Genomic DNA, 15,654 nt, shown 5'->3' on the forward strand with positions numbered 1-15,654 from the left:
CACAAATCACTCAACACGGTTTCTGGCAAACAACTGCTTCAGAAATGGGGGCTGCAGTAACATGGAGAGAAAGCAGTGGCGAGAAATGCTGAAAGTGGGGTACACGCAGCTCTACACAGGCTTGTCCTTCTCCCAGCTGGTTCAGTCACAGATATTCATAAAATAATTTAAAAATAGCCAAATTAGAGCCCACAATCTACTTACAGTCTAGACCAGTGGTTCTCACCATTGGCTGCACATTTGAATGCTTGGAGGCTTTTTAAACACTCTACCAAAGCACAATGTACAAACAGAAAAACACTCAGAATCACAGTGCCCAGTTAATTTTGATGAAGGGAACGTACCCATGTGACTACCACCCGGATGAAGAAACAGAACATTTCTAGTGCTCTGGTAGGCCCCTTCTTACCCACTTTTCTAGCCATAACTCTCCAGGGTAAGTATTATCCTAACTTCAAAACAGCATAGACTAGTTTTTCCTGTTTTTGAGCTTTATATAAATGAATCATTTGGAGTGCAGCCTTTTTTGCTGTCATGTTTTGCTCAACATTAAGTTTGTCAGAGTCATTCACGTTGCTGTGCATAGTCACAGGCTGTTAGTTCTCATTGCTGTAGAGTATTCCACTGCATGACTCGTCTGTAATTTATTTATCCATTCTACTGTTGATGCTATTTGGCTAGTTTCTACTTTTTTTTGGTTATTACAAATGGTGCTGCAGTACATTTGGGTGTATGCCTTTTGGTGAACACACACATGCATTTCTGTTGGGTCTGTAAGCTGGGAGTGCCTTCCTGGGCCAGGAGGACTTTGGCACAGACTGTCACAGTTTTCCAAACCAGTTGTACCAACTTGGACTCCCCTTTTTCTATTTTGCTCATTTTGGCCATTCCGCTGAGTAGCATTATGGCATACTAGATACTAGTATAGCATTGTAATTCTAATTTGCATTTCCCTAATAACTAAGAAAGCTGAGCACCTTTTCATGTTTATTGACTATTTGGTTATCCTCTTCTGCTATTTTTCTATTGGTTTGTCTTTTTTTTTTTAATGTCCATAGGAGTTCTTTATACATTCTGAATCCTCTGTTGGATATGTGTACTGCAAATACTTTGTGGTCTCCTCTCTTAATGAAGGAAAAGTTCTTAACCTTAATATAATCAATATATCAAATTTTTTACCAAATTTATGATTAGTGTATTTTTTTCATATCCTACTCTAGATATGAAATCTTTACATACTCTAAGGTCATGAAGATGTTCTGTTTTCCTTAAAGCTTTGCTATTTTGCATTTCACATTGAGATATGAAATCTATCTGGAAATGATTTGTGTGTGTATGGTGGGGAATAGGAGTCAAGATTTTTTTTTATATGGATATCCCAACTGACCTACACCACTTATGGAAAAGACCATCCTTCCCTACTGCACTGCAATGTCACATTTGTCATAAGTCAGGTGACCCTATGTGGGCCAGGGTTAAAAACCACTGGTCTGGGTTCTCAAATGGGGATGAGAGTAGAATATCACATGCCTCCCCTAAGGATGGGGGGTGGCGGTAGAGACAGTGTTCCCAACACACCCCTCCCTCCCAAATTGAGGGTGACCAGTTAGAACAAATCCTGTTACTAAGGGGAATATCATATCCTTCCATTGTGTTGGCAGGGCCACAAGAACCTGCCAACAGGTTTATATCATTGTTTCTGAACTCTAGATGCACATGTAAAAGCTCAGTTAGGAAGCTCTGAAAAGATATTGATGCCCAGGCCCTTCTCTAGACTATCTGAATCAGAATCCCCAGAAGTTTTTTAAAGCTCCCAGCTGATCTGAACATGCAGATACTGTTAAGGACCATTGGTCAAGAACCCCCAGAATATACAAAGAAGCTAAATATACTTACTGTCAGACCTTCATTATTCTTGCCCCCAAGTGTGTATAGGCTGCCATCATTGGGATCGGGGAGGAAGGCGGGCCTAGCGATTAAACAATAAGTGTCAATGACAAATTATAGTCCAGGACCCAGAACAAAATATCAAAGCCATGCAAAGCCATAATGGGAAAATGGAGAGCAGGGATTGGGGGGTGGTTGTTGTGTCTGTGTGTATGTATGTATAAGACAATTCCACCCACTACTCTCTCACTTCAGCCCCAGATAAATAAAATACCCCTATGGTGGTGTATACTATACTTTAGTGGAGAAATTGTATAAAACCACAGAACAGTAAATCATAATTTGATCAAAGCACTCTGGATAAAGGTAAAATAAGTGAAAAGGACCCAGCAAGTCTACTTTTTGATTTCTACATTAATTATGACTAGAACTTCAATGATTAATATTTAATAGCATAGGCCTGAGCAAGATATTGAGACCCTATCTCTACAAAAAATAAAAAAATTAGCTGGGCACGGTGGCACGCGCCCGTAGTCTCAGCTATTTGGGAGGCTGAGGTAGGAGGATTGCTGAGCCCAGGAATTCGAGGCTACAGAGAGCTATGATTATGCCACTGCACTCCAGCCTGGGCTACAGCGCAAGACCCTGTCTAAAAAAATAAAATTTAGCAGCAACGGCAAGGTATATAAACAGGGAGAACAAATCTCCTTTTAGTCTTCAAGAGACATTTATTTTTTAAACTGCAGGCAATAAACATGGACTCTGACAGCTTGACATCAGAGAGACCCCACCAAGGAGACAAATCAAGGTCCCTCTGTCAGCAGCAGTTCCTGCAAGGCAGACGGGAGGGGGTCTTCTGTAACACGAATCTGCTAAAGACTGAACTACCTCTACGGTCACTTGGAAACCCCTTGCCGAATCTTTCCTCTACCTAGGACGCACCATCATTTGAGGCTCCTACAGGTGCTATCCAACATCTACTCCAATACACGCTTTCTAGTAGCAGGTCACGTTCACCTTTTCTCTCTGTGGTATGACACATCAAAGAGGGACAGGTCCTCGTCTAGTCCTCCTGAGGACTTTGGAAGTTTAAGTTCAAAACTCAAGTTTCACCTCAAGTCTTTTTAATACCATTGCCTGTCATGCACCTGTAAGGCTTCCTATGTCTCACTCTTTCTTGTTATACCTTAAACTTATGCACATATATGTACTCCCAGCAACTAGCCTCATAAATATTGGTTGAATAAGACTATGAATTAAAGGAAGTACTGAGCAAATTAGAAAACTTACTCTTCCACATGAGTTGGGACCTGCAAGACTGGATCTGTGCAAAAGAACAACAAAGGCATCGTTAGACAGACCTTAAAACGTCAGGATTTCCAGAGGCTTCCCAGGACCAAGTCGCAAGTTATACTGATAACGTACATTTACCTCCATGGGATAATGTATGTGAAGGTACTTCAGAAAACACGCACACAGAGACACAAACATAAGCTCTTGTGATTGTCACTGGGACTGGATAGGGAACTGAGAGCAGAGGAGAACTGCTGTCAAGAAATGTGCATGTAACTTGGGGAACGGACATAGAAGGAAGAACCCGTCGCTACCCACAGTGGACAAGGGGTGACGGCATTACTGTCTGACACTTCTGAAACCTAAATCTTTACCTTGTCAGATACCTGGAGTTATACTAATGTTCCTATTAGGAAAAGCAAAACTGAGGCTAAGAACTGATTTTGATTGGACGGTAAATGGACACACCTTTGGAGCAGTACATGGCAGTCCTACAGCCTTCAAGTGTTCATTACCTTTGATCCATTCATTGTATTTCTATAAAATCTAGTTTAAAGATAAAGTATAGAAAATGCTTTTTGTATAAAGATGCGTACAATAGCATCACAAATGATCTAACTGTTGAATAATACAGTTAAATTATTTCTGCCACTTGACAGAAAATTAAGGCTTCTAAAAGGGCTAACAAAGTTTTAAAACATGTGCAAGGCTTCAGGCTATTATGTTCAGGAGAAAAGACAACATTATACACAGAGTATTAATGCAACTATGGGAAAAATCTTCAATGTACATGGAAAAAACAAGATGGAAAGACCAAAAATGCTAATTGTTAAGTTATCTTTGCTAGAAATATAAATGACTCTCCCATCTTTTCTATATTTCTCAAAATTCCTACAAAAGCAGGCATTATTTTGTAAATTGTAAGTTTTTTCTCAAAGCAGCAGTTAGCAGCAGGATTTCTCCTCTCTAGACTCTCCTGGGCACAAAGTGAGAGGAATCACCTGATTCCGGGGACGGATGGTGGTGGCCGTGAGAGGGCACGAACACTAACACGGCAGCACTGTGAGGTGACAGATGTAAAGTCCACAAGCATGACTCTCAGAGCGATGAGGTATTTCCAGCAATCAAAACCCCATGGGCCAGACAGTCACGCTGTACACAGCTTCAGAGCTGGGGGGGCAAGGACGGCAAATATTCTCATGTGATTTTGTACACAGAGTTCCAGACTCTGCAGGCTCTGCTCATAGTGACAGACGGCCATCCAATCCTCCTAGTCACTTGGGATTCTCAGATGAAGGAGAATCTTTCAAGTCTGATCATATGTTAGCTTCACTTTAAAAGCCCAGCTCCTACACAAAGGCATACGGAGTTCACAACAACAGAAGTACACACACCATATGTGGTCTGTGGGCAGCAAACAAACAATTCACTAAACCAAAAACACTTTAGGAAACAGGAAGAACTTTCAGTGGTGAGCGTATGTTTATCTTTCCCATTAATCACCTCTCGGTACACTCTCACAAACAGACTGATGCAAGAGACAGGAAATAAAGGTGCACGACACGCATCCTACTGAAACACAGTCTCCTCAAGGTGCAATTACAACCCAGTTATTTCAACGCAGCCCCGAAGCCAGGCAAACCAGGAAGAGTGAGAATGTCATCCTCCAAAGAAACAAAGCAGTAAAAATGGCACCCTTTTTGTTCATCTCAGCCACTTAAAGGTATCGCAGATAAACACAGATTAAGAGGACATCACCAGAAACAAGACGTGAGACCAACATGATTTAAACGCCTGTTCATAACCTGATCTTTGCTGTGCAGCATTTGCTCAGTCTCAGGGACTCATCTGCAGATGGGGATTGTCCTGGTTTTCTATAGCTTATCCACTGGCCACGTGACACTGAGGCCTCAGGTCCCAAGATGTGTCCTCAACCAGAAAGGTTCCAGTTAAGATACAGGACATCAGCAGGAGACAGGGAAGGATTCCTGGGACAGCTACATCAGTGTTTAAGAACTGTTATTTTTTTCTAAGCTTAGGAGGTGATAACTCCAGGAGGAGGACCTTATGGTTATCTTAGCACTCTCCACCTACTAACTGAGGAACTGGAGAAAGGTTCTGCAAAGCTGCAGGCCTGGGAAAAGCACAGCTCTTATGCCAGCTCTGACAGGGGCAAGTGAACTGCTGCTTGGCTCCTGAGGTGTAACAATCACCTAGTCTGTAGATGGGTTTTTCCTGAAAAGAATAATTTGCATCCAAGATTTGCTTTGAAATACCACAGAATTGGTGGGGTTGGGGGAGCAAATAAAATAAAAAGTGGCAAACTGTTGATAACTGTTAAAGATGGAAAATGGGAATGGGACATATGCTTGGAAGTTTCCATGTTCTCAGTGTGTATGCTTGAAAGTTGCCACGTTAACAAAGGCTACAGAGAAATATCTTTGGAAAGCCAGCAGCAAAAGCAAAATAAAAACAGAAAGCATCATCTGAAAATGTGCAATGAAAGATCAACATGAAAAGTGGTTGTTTTTGATTTAATAATGAGAACTAATAGGACACGAGGCAAATTTCTTGAGTAAAAAGAAAGACTTCAGCCATGTGAAAAGGAACCCCGGCCTGCCTGCAGGGCTGTAAACCAATCCTGCTGTGAAATAGGCCACTCCATCTACACGGGGCCTCATAAGGATAAAAGCCAATCTCCCCAAGTTGCTTTACTTTCAGGAAAAAAGGAGGGGGAGTAACCTCACAAGTGTAAAAGTGCGTGTTATTCAAGGTAAAGGTGAAGTTATTAGGTAAAGACTGGGAAAAGAATAGCTGAAATCGAGGTTTGGTCTCCCAGGATTAACATGGGAAGAAGCAAACCAGCTCACTGCCCCCTGGGAGCAGCTACTGGTCACCTCCTCTCCCCCTCGTGTGCCCAGCAGAGCCTGGAATGGCACAAGCTTCGTGCCTGGAGAAACCAAGTTCCTGGAGGAGGTCAGGAGACGCTCACTGCTGCTGTACTCTGCTAACCTCATCCCCTTGCTAAGCTGAGACAGACGTGACAAAACAAATGTCCAAGTTTCTAAGGGTTTGAACATTTCTATCTCCAAAAGCAGTGAATTTTTGTCCCCACTCCCTACTCCAACACAGGGAGGAACATTTCCAGCCTCTCCCCCAGAAAGCACATCCAGCCACGACTTCAACCGTAACCACATTGGGGCGAGTCCAGGCCCCACCTCAAGGCCCCTCGCTGCCTCAGCTGTCCTTTTCCACTACTCCCCCCCAGCACCTCGACCTCCACGTGCCCAAGCCATGTCCTCTGTCTTTTACCCCAGGTTGGGAGAAGTTACTTAATCTCCCTGAGCCTCAATTTCCTCATCAGTAAAGAAAAAAAACAGCGATAACACCTACGTCATGGAGCATCTCTATGTGGATTAAATAAGGATTAAATGTTTGTTGAGACTTTAAGTCAGTGCCTTGACAAAGAGTGATCCTTTTAAGACATACATCAGATTATACTTACTGCCACTCAAGATCCCTTGGTGGCTCCCTATCTCACACAGTGGCCCACAAATCTCACACAATCCCTCTCTCTCGTCCTGTCACCCTCTAACAATCTCCCACTATGTCCTCTGCACTCTATTCCAGCCACACTGGCCTCCTAGTATCCAAACTCTGCCAAGCCTGCTCCTGCCTTGGGCCTTTGCATTTGCTGTTCCTTCTGTCCAGGTCTCTGATCAAATGTCACCATCTCGGAGAGGTCTTCCATGACCACCTCCTGCTCCCCAGGACTTACCCCTCTTCCCTGCTGAATTTTCCTTCAGGTGACTTACCACCTCTGAAGTACTATAGGTTTCATTATTTGTTTAATGTCGGATTCTAGCTACTGCAAGCTCCATGAGGGCTGGGATTTATCTTTTGTTGCCTGCTATATTTCTAGGATCTAAAACAGTACCTGGCACACAGGAGGTACTCAACATATTCACTGAGTGGGGCAATTAATGTGTTAGTTTCTGTCTTAGTCCATTTGTGTTGCTATAACGGAATACCCGAGGCTGGGTAATTTACAAAGAAAAGAGGTTTATCTGGCTCACAGTTCTGCGGGCTATACGGAAGCAGCATGGTACCAGCACCTGCTTCTGGTGAGGGCTTCACGCTGCTTTAGCTCTTGGAGAAAAGGGATGGGGAGCTGGTGTGTGCAGAGATCACATGGAGAGAGAAGAAGCAAAAGAGAGAGGGGAAAGGTGCCAGGCTCTTTTTAACAACTGGCTCTCGGGGGGAGTCATAGAGCTAGAACCCACTCATTACCTTGAGGACAGCACCAAGCCATTCATGAGGGATCCGCCCCCGTGACCTAAACATCTCCCACCAGGTCCCACCTCCAACACTGGGGATCAAATTTCCACATGAGGTTTGAAGGGTCAAAAATCCAAACTACTGCAGTTTAGTCCCTACTTCCATTCCTGCCTAGCCTGGACAGCCAACACTGATCACTTGTAATAATCCAGCAGATAAGCTCTATCAACCCCCACCCCAGGATCTACCTGCAACCCCTCTTCCTCCCTCCAGGCTTCTGAGCACCACTGAAGAAAACACTAGTCATTTGTACAGCCAGCTGGGCCCCCTATCACTAGGAGATTCATTTATCTACTTCCTGGTTGGCCTCTGCTCCTCATCCCTGCAGCTGGTATTTCCAACCTTTACTCCTTGCCTCAAGGCCATTTTCTCTCCACAGGTGACTCTGCCTTCTGTGTCACAGGGAAAATGAATATAAAGAGGTACTGAGCTCTCTAAAACCTCCTACTCTTCATCTTCCAAGTTTGCCCAACTCCACTCTTCCCTATGCATTTTTATAAAGGGACAATGCTTTCATCTTCACATTCATAGATTTTTTCACACTCACACGTGGAGCCCTCAGACAGTACCCTGTCTCCAAGGATCTTCAGCTCCTCCTTTGCCTATAAACATACAAAACCTCTGGGCTCCCTACCCTACTTCTGCATAAGCTCTTTCTCTCCTAAATGCATCTATTTTAAGTGTATAGTTTAATGAATCTTGAAAAACACATATACCCATGTAACTACCCTCACCATCAAGATACAGAACATTTCCTCATCACCCCAAAACATCTTCTTATACCCCTTTGGATTCAATACTCCCAACTCTCACCGCAGACAAGCACTGATACATTCATTTGGTTTGTTATAAAATTTCACAAAGGGGCAGGGCTCAGTGGCTTGAGACTGTAATCCAGCTGCTCAGTAGGTTGAGGTGGGAGGATTGCTTGAGCCCAGGAACTGGAGGTCAGCCTGGGCAACATAGCGAGACCCTGTCTCAAAAAAAAAAAAAAAAAAAAGAAGAAAATTCACTTTGTGTGGTGTTGCACACCTGTAGTCCCAGCTACTTGGAGGCTGAGGTGGGAGGATCACTTGAGCCCAGGAGTTCGAGGCTGCAGGGAGCTATGATCGAGCCATTGTACTCCAGCCTGTGTGACAGAGCAAGACTACATTCCTTTAAAAAAAAAAAAAAATTCACAAATGGAAATCATACAGCAGGTACTCTTTTGTGTCTGGCTTCATTGTTTCTATATAATGTTTTTGAAATTCATCTATATTGTGTTTGTTCTTTTGTTGTTGTTTGCCTATCCATATCTTAGTTGTTTGTTTTTGAGACAGGGTCTCACTCTGTTGCCTGAGCTAGAGTGCAGTGGCATCATCATAGCTCACTGTGACCCACAGTTTATTCTCTTTTGTTGCTAAGTAGTATCCCACTGCAAGGACTGAGCACAATTTGTTTATCTACTTACCTGTTGATGCACATTTAGTCTGCTTCCATTGTTCAGTGTGACGAAAGCTGCCATGAACTGTTGTGTATGAGTCTTTATTTGGACCTACTTTCCTCCTTCTTGGGAAAATACTTAAGGAGCGGAGTGGCTGAGTCACACTGTTTACATCTGACTTGACAAGAAACTGCCAAACAGTTCTCAAAAGTGGTTGTACCATTTTACATTCCCAACAGCAACATACAAGAGTTATCTACAGAATTTTTAAAATGTTGACTCCTAGGTCCTTCCCCCAGCAAGCTGATTCTGTAGGTAGAGCCAGGTGACTCTTCTGCTGAGCCACACAGGGCAAGTCCTGCTCTGAACTCTCCGGGCCACCCTCTCGCCTCTGTGCCGTTCTCCACTCACTGCCCTCTGGCTCCCAGATCAACACCACCGCTGTCAAGTTCCAGCGACCGAATGTAATGAACACCTGGAAACCCTCCCTGGGACCCAGCCCCGCTTCACCACTTATGGCATCTTGAGCCGAGGCCACAGCCCAGGACCTGCTCCTCCTCTTACGGTCCCCGCATTGACTGGTGGTCCCACTTCCCCCAGTCACACGACCTGGAAACTCGTCCTCGGCTCTCCCCTTCTCTTAATTCTAACTCTCTCCTATTCAATTAGATCCTGAGTCTTGTAAATATTTCTATTAAATTTCACAATAAGAGCATGAAGGGCCCCTCAGGACCATCCCAGGGTCTCTAAACACAGGCTCGGCAGAACACATGAGGGCACAGGGAAGACACGGGGTGATAAGTCAGCTAAACATAAAAATGCCTTTGATGAAGTCAACCAAAATTTAAATAATTATTTCAAACCAGACTTCAGGACTGATGGCCTCTCTCTGGAGGTAGGTCTGGGCAGACTGTCTTCCACGTAGGAAGAAATAAGATCCCTTTGATTACGGAAGCCACAAGAACAGGTTGCTCACTTGACCGGAGCTCAAGGAACCTTGCAAGATCATTCTCTTCTCTTGCTCAGATGAGCACTGATATTTCTGGAACATGCTGCTTCTCTGGCAGAATCTAGATGACCACTGGCTTCACTGCCCAGCTCCACCTCATTCTTCCTGACCCCATCTGACCACCTTTCTGACCCCCGCACACCCAGCGCTTAAATGCAGCTTCTTCTCGCCTGTACAACTAAGACGTCATGGCACAGTTGGAAATTCTCCAAACCAGCCCCTTCTAAATCCACCTCTAGCAGTGATTTGAAATGTTCTGGGTTGCCCCTTTTGAAAGGTATTTAAAGACTAAAAGACCACAGATGAAATCCTGACTGCCTTATACCCTTTGTAAACCTCCCCATGTACCAAATATTCAAGGGCCTCTTCCCTGGCTCCCTCCGTCGGGAGGAGGTTGACAACCCAACTACTGGTAATTACCTGTTGAGATGCGCCATACACGTCTCAAAAACAATGTCAGGCACCTACTACCAGCTTGGTTCTCTGTTAAGTGCTGTGTCGGATAAAGAAAGAAGCTTCCAGCATGGCTTACAAAACTAACATACATGAACAGTATATGATGAACTGATAAAACACGTGGTCTCCAGGTGAAGCCTAGAGTACTCAGGGCAGAAAACCTTCATGAAGGTAGCTGGCCCCAAGCATGGAGATGACAAGACAACATGAGTGAAGAACCGTCGCCCTATCTGTGGGAATGAGGACACATGCTTGGCAAGCGCGATGTGTTCCTCCTGGTGAACAATACAAACAAGGCTAGACTATCGGCTGTGACACCAGGGAGGAAAAAAGTCTTGACACCTTTATGACATGGGCCCAGGCACAGTGGTTCATGTCTGTAATCCCAGAGCTTTGGGAAGCTGAGGCAGGAGCATGGCTTGAGGCCAGGAGTTTGAGACCAGCCTGGGAAACATAGCAAGAATCTGTCTCTACAAAAATAATAATAATTTTTTAAAAAATCAGCTGGGCATGATGGCAGATACCTCTAGTCCCAGCTACTTGGGAGGCTGAGGTGGGAGGATCCCTTGAGCTCAGGAGTTTGAGGTTGCAGTGAGCTATGACTGTACCACGACATTTTAGCCTAGGTGACAGCAAGTCCCTATCTCTTAAAAAAAAGAAGAAAGAAAGAAAATAAAACAAAACTTTGTGATGTTGTATAATGGGCACTATGCACCAACTGGAGGCTTTTGAGAAAAAGAGAAACGTGATATAGGTCGAGCATCCCAAGTCTGAAAATCCGAAATGCTCAAAATCTGAGACTTGAACACTGACATGATGCTCAAAGGAAATGCTCACTGGAGCATTTTGGATTTCGGATCTGAGATGCTTAACTGGTAAGTATAATGCAAATGTTCCAAAACCCGAAAAAATCTGAACTCTGAAACACTTCTGGTCCCAGGCACTTCGGATAAGATGCTCAACCTGCACACATCGTCTGAAGGCAGATCAGACATGTGGGCATCAGGGCACAAAGTGAAGGAAAAAGGGAGGAGGAGGAATCACAAAGGTGAGGCGACACCCCAGGTAAGGCAGGCGGAGCCGGCGTGGATGGAGAAGGGAAGTCGGAGACAGACGGGGGGGGGGGGGTGGGGGGGGGGGTGGGGGGGGTGGGGGGGGTGGGGGGGGGGGTGGGGGGGGGTGGGGAAAGGGCATCACCAAAACTGACTCCTGACCAGAAAAGGAAGTGACAGAAACGAATGCGTTACAGATAACATGGAGATTTTAATCCTGGCAGATAACAGTGAAACCAGAAAGGCATATTCTGAATGAAGTAAACAACTGCCATTTTCTCAAGCATGTGCTGAAGGTTCTAATGTTTTCTTATTAAAAATGACTGGCAGAACAAAGTCATTCACCCTCCTTTAACTGAAAATTTCAGTCTCCCAAATATGTTTCCCACATTCAAGTGACCCAGTTAGGGAACACTCCTCCCCGGTGGCAGTTCATTCCTTCCCTCCAGAGAGAAGGCACTTCATTAAAGCCTTAAACTCCCATTAAAGTTGGTAGGTCCAAATTTTAAGCTGGAATGTCTCAAACATTCCTCAAAGTTCAGCCTTCACGAGGAGAGCATTTAAAAATAGGCATCTAGTCAAAACCCCTCCAATTCTAAATCTCACCAGAACCGGGAAATGATGCAACACGTCTCCTTCAGAGGTAACCTCTACAAGTCACAAAATGTCACGTTTGACAAAGACAATCATGTGGAAATACCACAGTAATTGGGAAAACTGCCCGTACTGAAGACAGCTGAACTCTCCCATGTCCTACTCGCCTTCACCTTGGCAGAAGTAACCCTGGCTGAAAACGCACGCTGAGAACACCCTGAATGTTATCACCAATCACGGAGGAACCGAAGACAATTCAACACTGTGGCCTGCACCCAGGTGCCTCCAGGATGTCCTAACTCCACAGCATTCACCCTCGAGTGGAGCCATCGAACCACACAGACACCCAAAGGTGAACACAGGGACAGGTAACTAAGTCACAGCCAAAACAGGCACTTTACCCGTGTACTTCAACAATCACAACTGTATTTCAATACATATCGACCAATGCCGCAAAGAATACCTATTAGAGCTGAAATCTACACTGCTCGGGTGGTGACTGCTGCTCAGAGAACCCTGTCCCCAAGGAGGGATGTATCACTTTGAAGCTCATCTCAGACACGAGGGAGGAAGTGAGTGGAGCGGCAGGTGAATGAGACTGGCCATGAGCTGGTGCTTGCTGCGGCTGAGTGACGGGTACATGGGGGTTCGTAATCTTCTATGTTAAAAAGTAAAATACAAAAGAAAAAGAGAACCAGCACGTTTTCAAGATGCTCAGAAGCAAAAATGGGCTTCTTTCGCATCTCCTATCATAAAGCCTTGCTTTCTGTTCTCCACAACAATGGAGAAGAAATAAACACCTTTATTGTGCTTAAGCAATGAGGTGGAAAGATAGATGATGCATAGCAGAAAATCCCTTAAGAGAAAACAGGTTAGAACTATTAGCGAAACGTCATCCCTTATCATAATTTCCCCTTCTCATGTTTCTGTCACTCCTCTAAAGACAGATCTGACTCTTCCAGACAACGTGCACGACGTTGCTTAAAGGGCAGGAGAGAAAAAATAACTGCATAAAGCCACGTAAAACTCAAGATCAGAAACCAGAACTGGAAAGGGCCACGACCATGGTACGAGTGGCTGACGACATGTCCTGAGAAGGCAAAGGCAAGTCTCGTCTGTTTCTCAGGACTCCCAGAAGACGTCCAGTCAGAGGGCTTCCGAGCCCTGGGTCAGCATTAGGTGCCTCAGACATTTACTGAGGATCCTGGCTGCCCAGACACCCACACCAAGGAGGCAGAAATCCAGAAGGAAGACAAATGGACAGGAACAATGCAAGCTGGAAGTGCCAAAACCAAGGCCCCAAAAAAGCACCTCCAGACCCCAGAGGAGGAAGGGGCTCACCTGCTTAAGGAGTCAGGGAGGTGACCTGGGAAGGGGTTTTAATACATAACCAGGAGCTTGGCCAACACTGCAGGCTGCTGGTGGAGAGGGAGCATGAGCAAAGGCCCCAGGTCTCTGAGGCCCAGCAAGGAGCCACATGGCTGCAACCAGGGCACCTGCCGGGGACGGTGGGAGCCCAGGGAGCTGGAGAGGAAGTGACAGTGGGCTGTGAATGGCCTCCCACACATGCTGAGGAGCTCAGACTCGCCCCTGTGGACCAGTGCTTCTCAAACTAGCTGTGGGGAAGGGCCCATTGTCGAAACTTCCAAGCCAGCACAGATGATGCCCATTCTCCCTTGCTGTACTTCTCTCCTCGTGCACAGGTATGCATACACCAGCACAGGTGGGCAGGCCACACGTGCAGCAGCATCACTAGAGACAATACCAAGAGCATTTCAGCAGGCAGGGTGCAGCTTGGTCCAATCAGTTCTTTCGGAGGGTGTGCCTGAGGGCAGCGTGACAGGTGCATGGGAGGGCTAAGGAGGGCAGTAGGTGTGGTGGACAGCAGGCTATTGTATTAATCTAGGAAATGGATGCCAAGGGCCTGGCTAAGACATGGGCAAGGGGGCCAGAGAGAAGCAGTCAGATCCGGGAGGTCCCTCCCATATCTACACGACAGGACTCAGTGACCCTATGCATCAAGGGAGGTGGCAGAGCATCACTGCTTTCTAGACTGGTGGCTGTGACCCTGCTGGCACAGGGAGGAACTGTGGCAAGAGGCACACGTTTGGAAATGGACACTCATGTGGGAATAGACTGTTGTCAAATTTCAAATAACTAATTTTGTTCTGACCCTTCCGTCCTAAGCAATTTTCAATATTAACCATTTGAGGCACATCTCAGGAGTCTGGGCCCATCTGGCTGGGAGAGTAGTCTTCTTACATGTCTAGCAGAGTTTTATGACTGGTAAAGAATGGTTCTAAATTCAAACCAGTCCTTCAGGCTTGCTACTATTGGAAAGGAGACAGAAAAGGATGGAGTAGGGTTGCTAAAGAATAACCTGTAATTTAATGGAATTTTCCGTATCAAAAATCAGCATTAACTAGTATATCAAGGTGAGCCCAAGAGGTCCAAAACCAGCCCTGCAAATACTAAAGAAAGTCCTTTCAACTCCACCAGGCCAAAGCAAGCTAATCTAAAAACATGAGACAATGGCAACATTTTCAGTTTGTATTTGGTCTAAAATTACAGAAATGAAACATAGTCAATCCCGTTCACTGGTGAGATTTCAGAGACAGACAGACTGTGATGCTGCTACAGTTAAAAAATCAGGGCTCAGAAAGATCGCACCTAGAGTAAAATCAGACAACTCAAATTCGTTCCAGAAAACAAATAAAACTCACTTTCTCTACTAGGTGTTATTTACCACTAGGTGAAATTTACCTCCATTTCTGGGAATAGCAACACATGTTTGGCTGAGGAACAAAAGCACCTGCCACACCATTGTGGAAAGAAAAAAAAAAAAAAGCACTCCTAGTTTATTGGCTCCTGGAAGTAAACAGTGAGGAAACCATGGAATGGAGAAATGGGTGTAAATTCTAAAGACCCCAGTTTGATGAGTTAAAGCTATCTGTTTGCATCAGTATCTTCCATTGACTCTGACCCCACCTCTGCGACTCAGGCCCGAGCCAGCATCCTCTCTTGCCTGGACTAGTGCAGTAGACTCCCACCTGGTCTCCCAGCTGCTTCCTGGCCCTCTCAGTTCAGTCTCAACACAGCATCTGTTGATCCTGTAAAGTGGAGGCCAGGTGTCTTAGTCTGCTCAGCCTACCACAGCAAAATACCATAGACCAGGGAGTTTAAACCACCGAAATTTATTTCTCACACTTCTGGACACTGGAAATCTGAGATTAGGGCACCACCATGGCTGGGTTCTGATGAGGGCTCTCTTCCTGGCCTGCAGATGGCCGCCTTCTCACTGTGTTCTCACATGGCAGAGAGACAGAGTGAGCTCTGGTCTCTCTTCCTCTTCTCACAAGGACACTAAGCCACCCAAAGGACCCCACCTCCAAATATCACACTGAGGGTTAAAGCTTCAACATATAAATTTTGGGGTGGTGGTGGAGACACAAATATTCAGTCTACAACACCAGCGCATGTCACCCCTCTGCTTAGATTTCTCCAATGGCTGAGAAAAAGCCAATGTCCTTCCTTACGCTGGCCACTAAGCCCTATACCAGTGGTCTCCACGGACAGGTCACAGTTCCCTAGGAAATGCTCAG

The 15,654-nt window shown here is 45.3% G+C and overlaps 1 protein-coding gene across 1 annotated transcript in view; it reads right to left on the bottom strand.

Moving 5' to 3' along the window:
- Positions 1–15,654, bottom strand: part of ERN1 (endoplasmic reticulum to nucleus signaling 1) — a 79,171-nt gene that overhangs the window by 33,655 nt on the left and 29,862 nt on the right. The window contains exons 3-4 of the mRNA XM_069482778.1: positions 3,178–3,211; positions 1,897–1,969 (exon numbers count right to left, since the gene is read on the bottom strand). Of these exons, the coding sequence (XP_069338879.1) occupies positions 1,897–1,969; positions 3,178–3,211 (107 nt within the window). The remainder of the gene's footprint in view (positions 1–1,896; positions 1,970–3,177; positions 3,212–15,654) is intronic.

The sequence above is a fragment of the Eulemur rufifrons genome, chromosome 9, assembly GCF_041146395.1.
Source record: "Eulemur rufifrons isolate Redbay chromosome 9, OSU_ERuf_1, whole genome shotgun sequence".
NCBI lineage: Eukaryota > Metazoa > Chordata > Mammalia > Primates > Lemuridae > Eulemur > Eulemur rufifrons.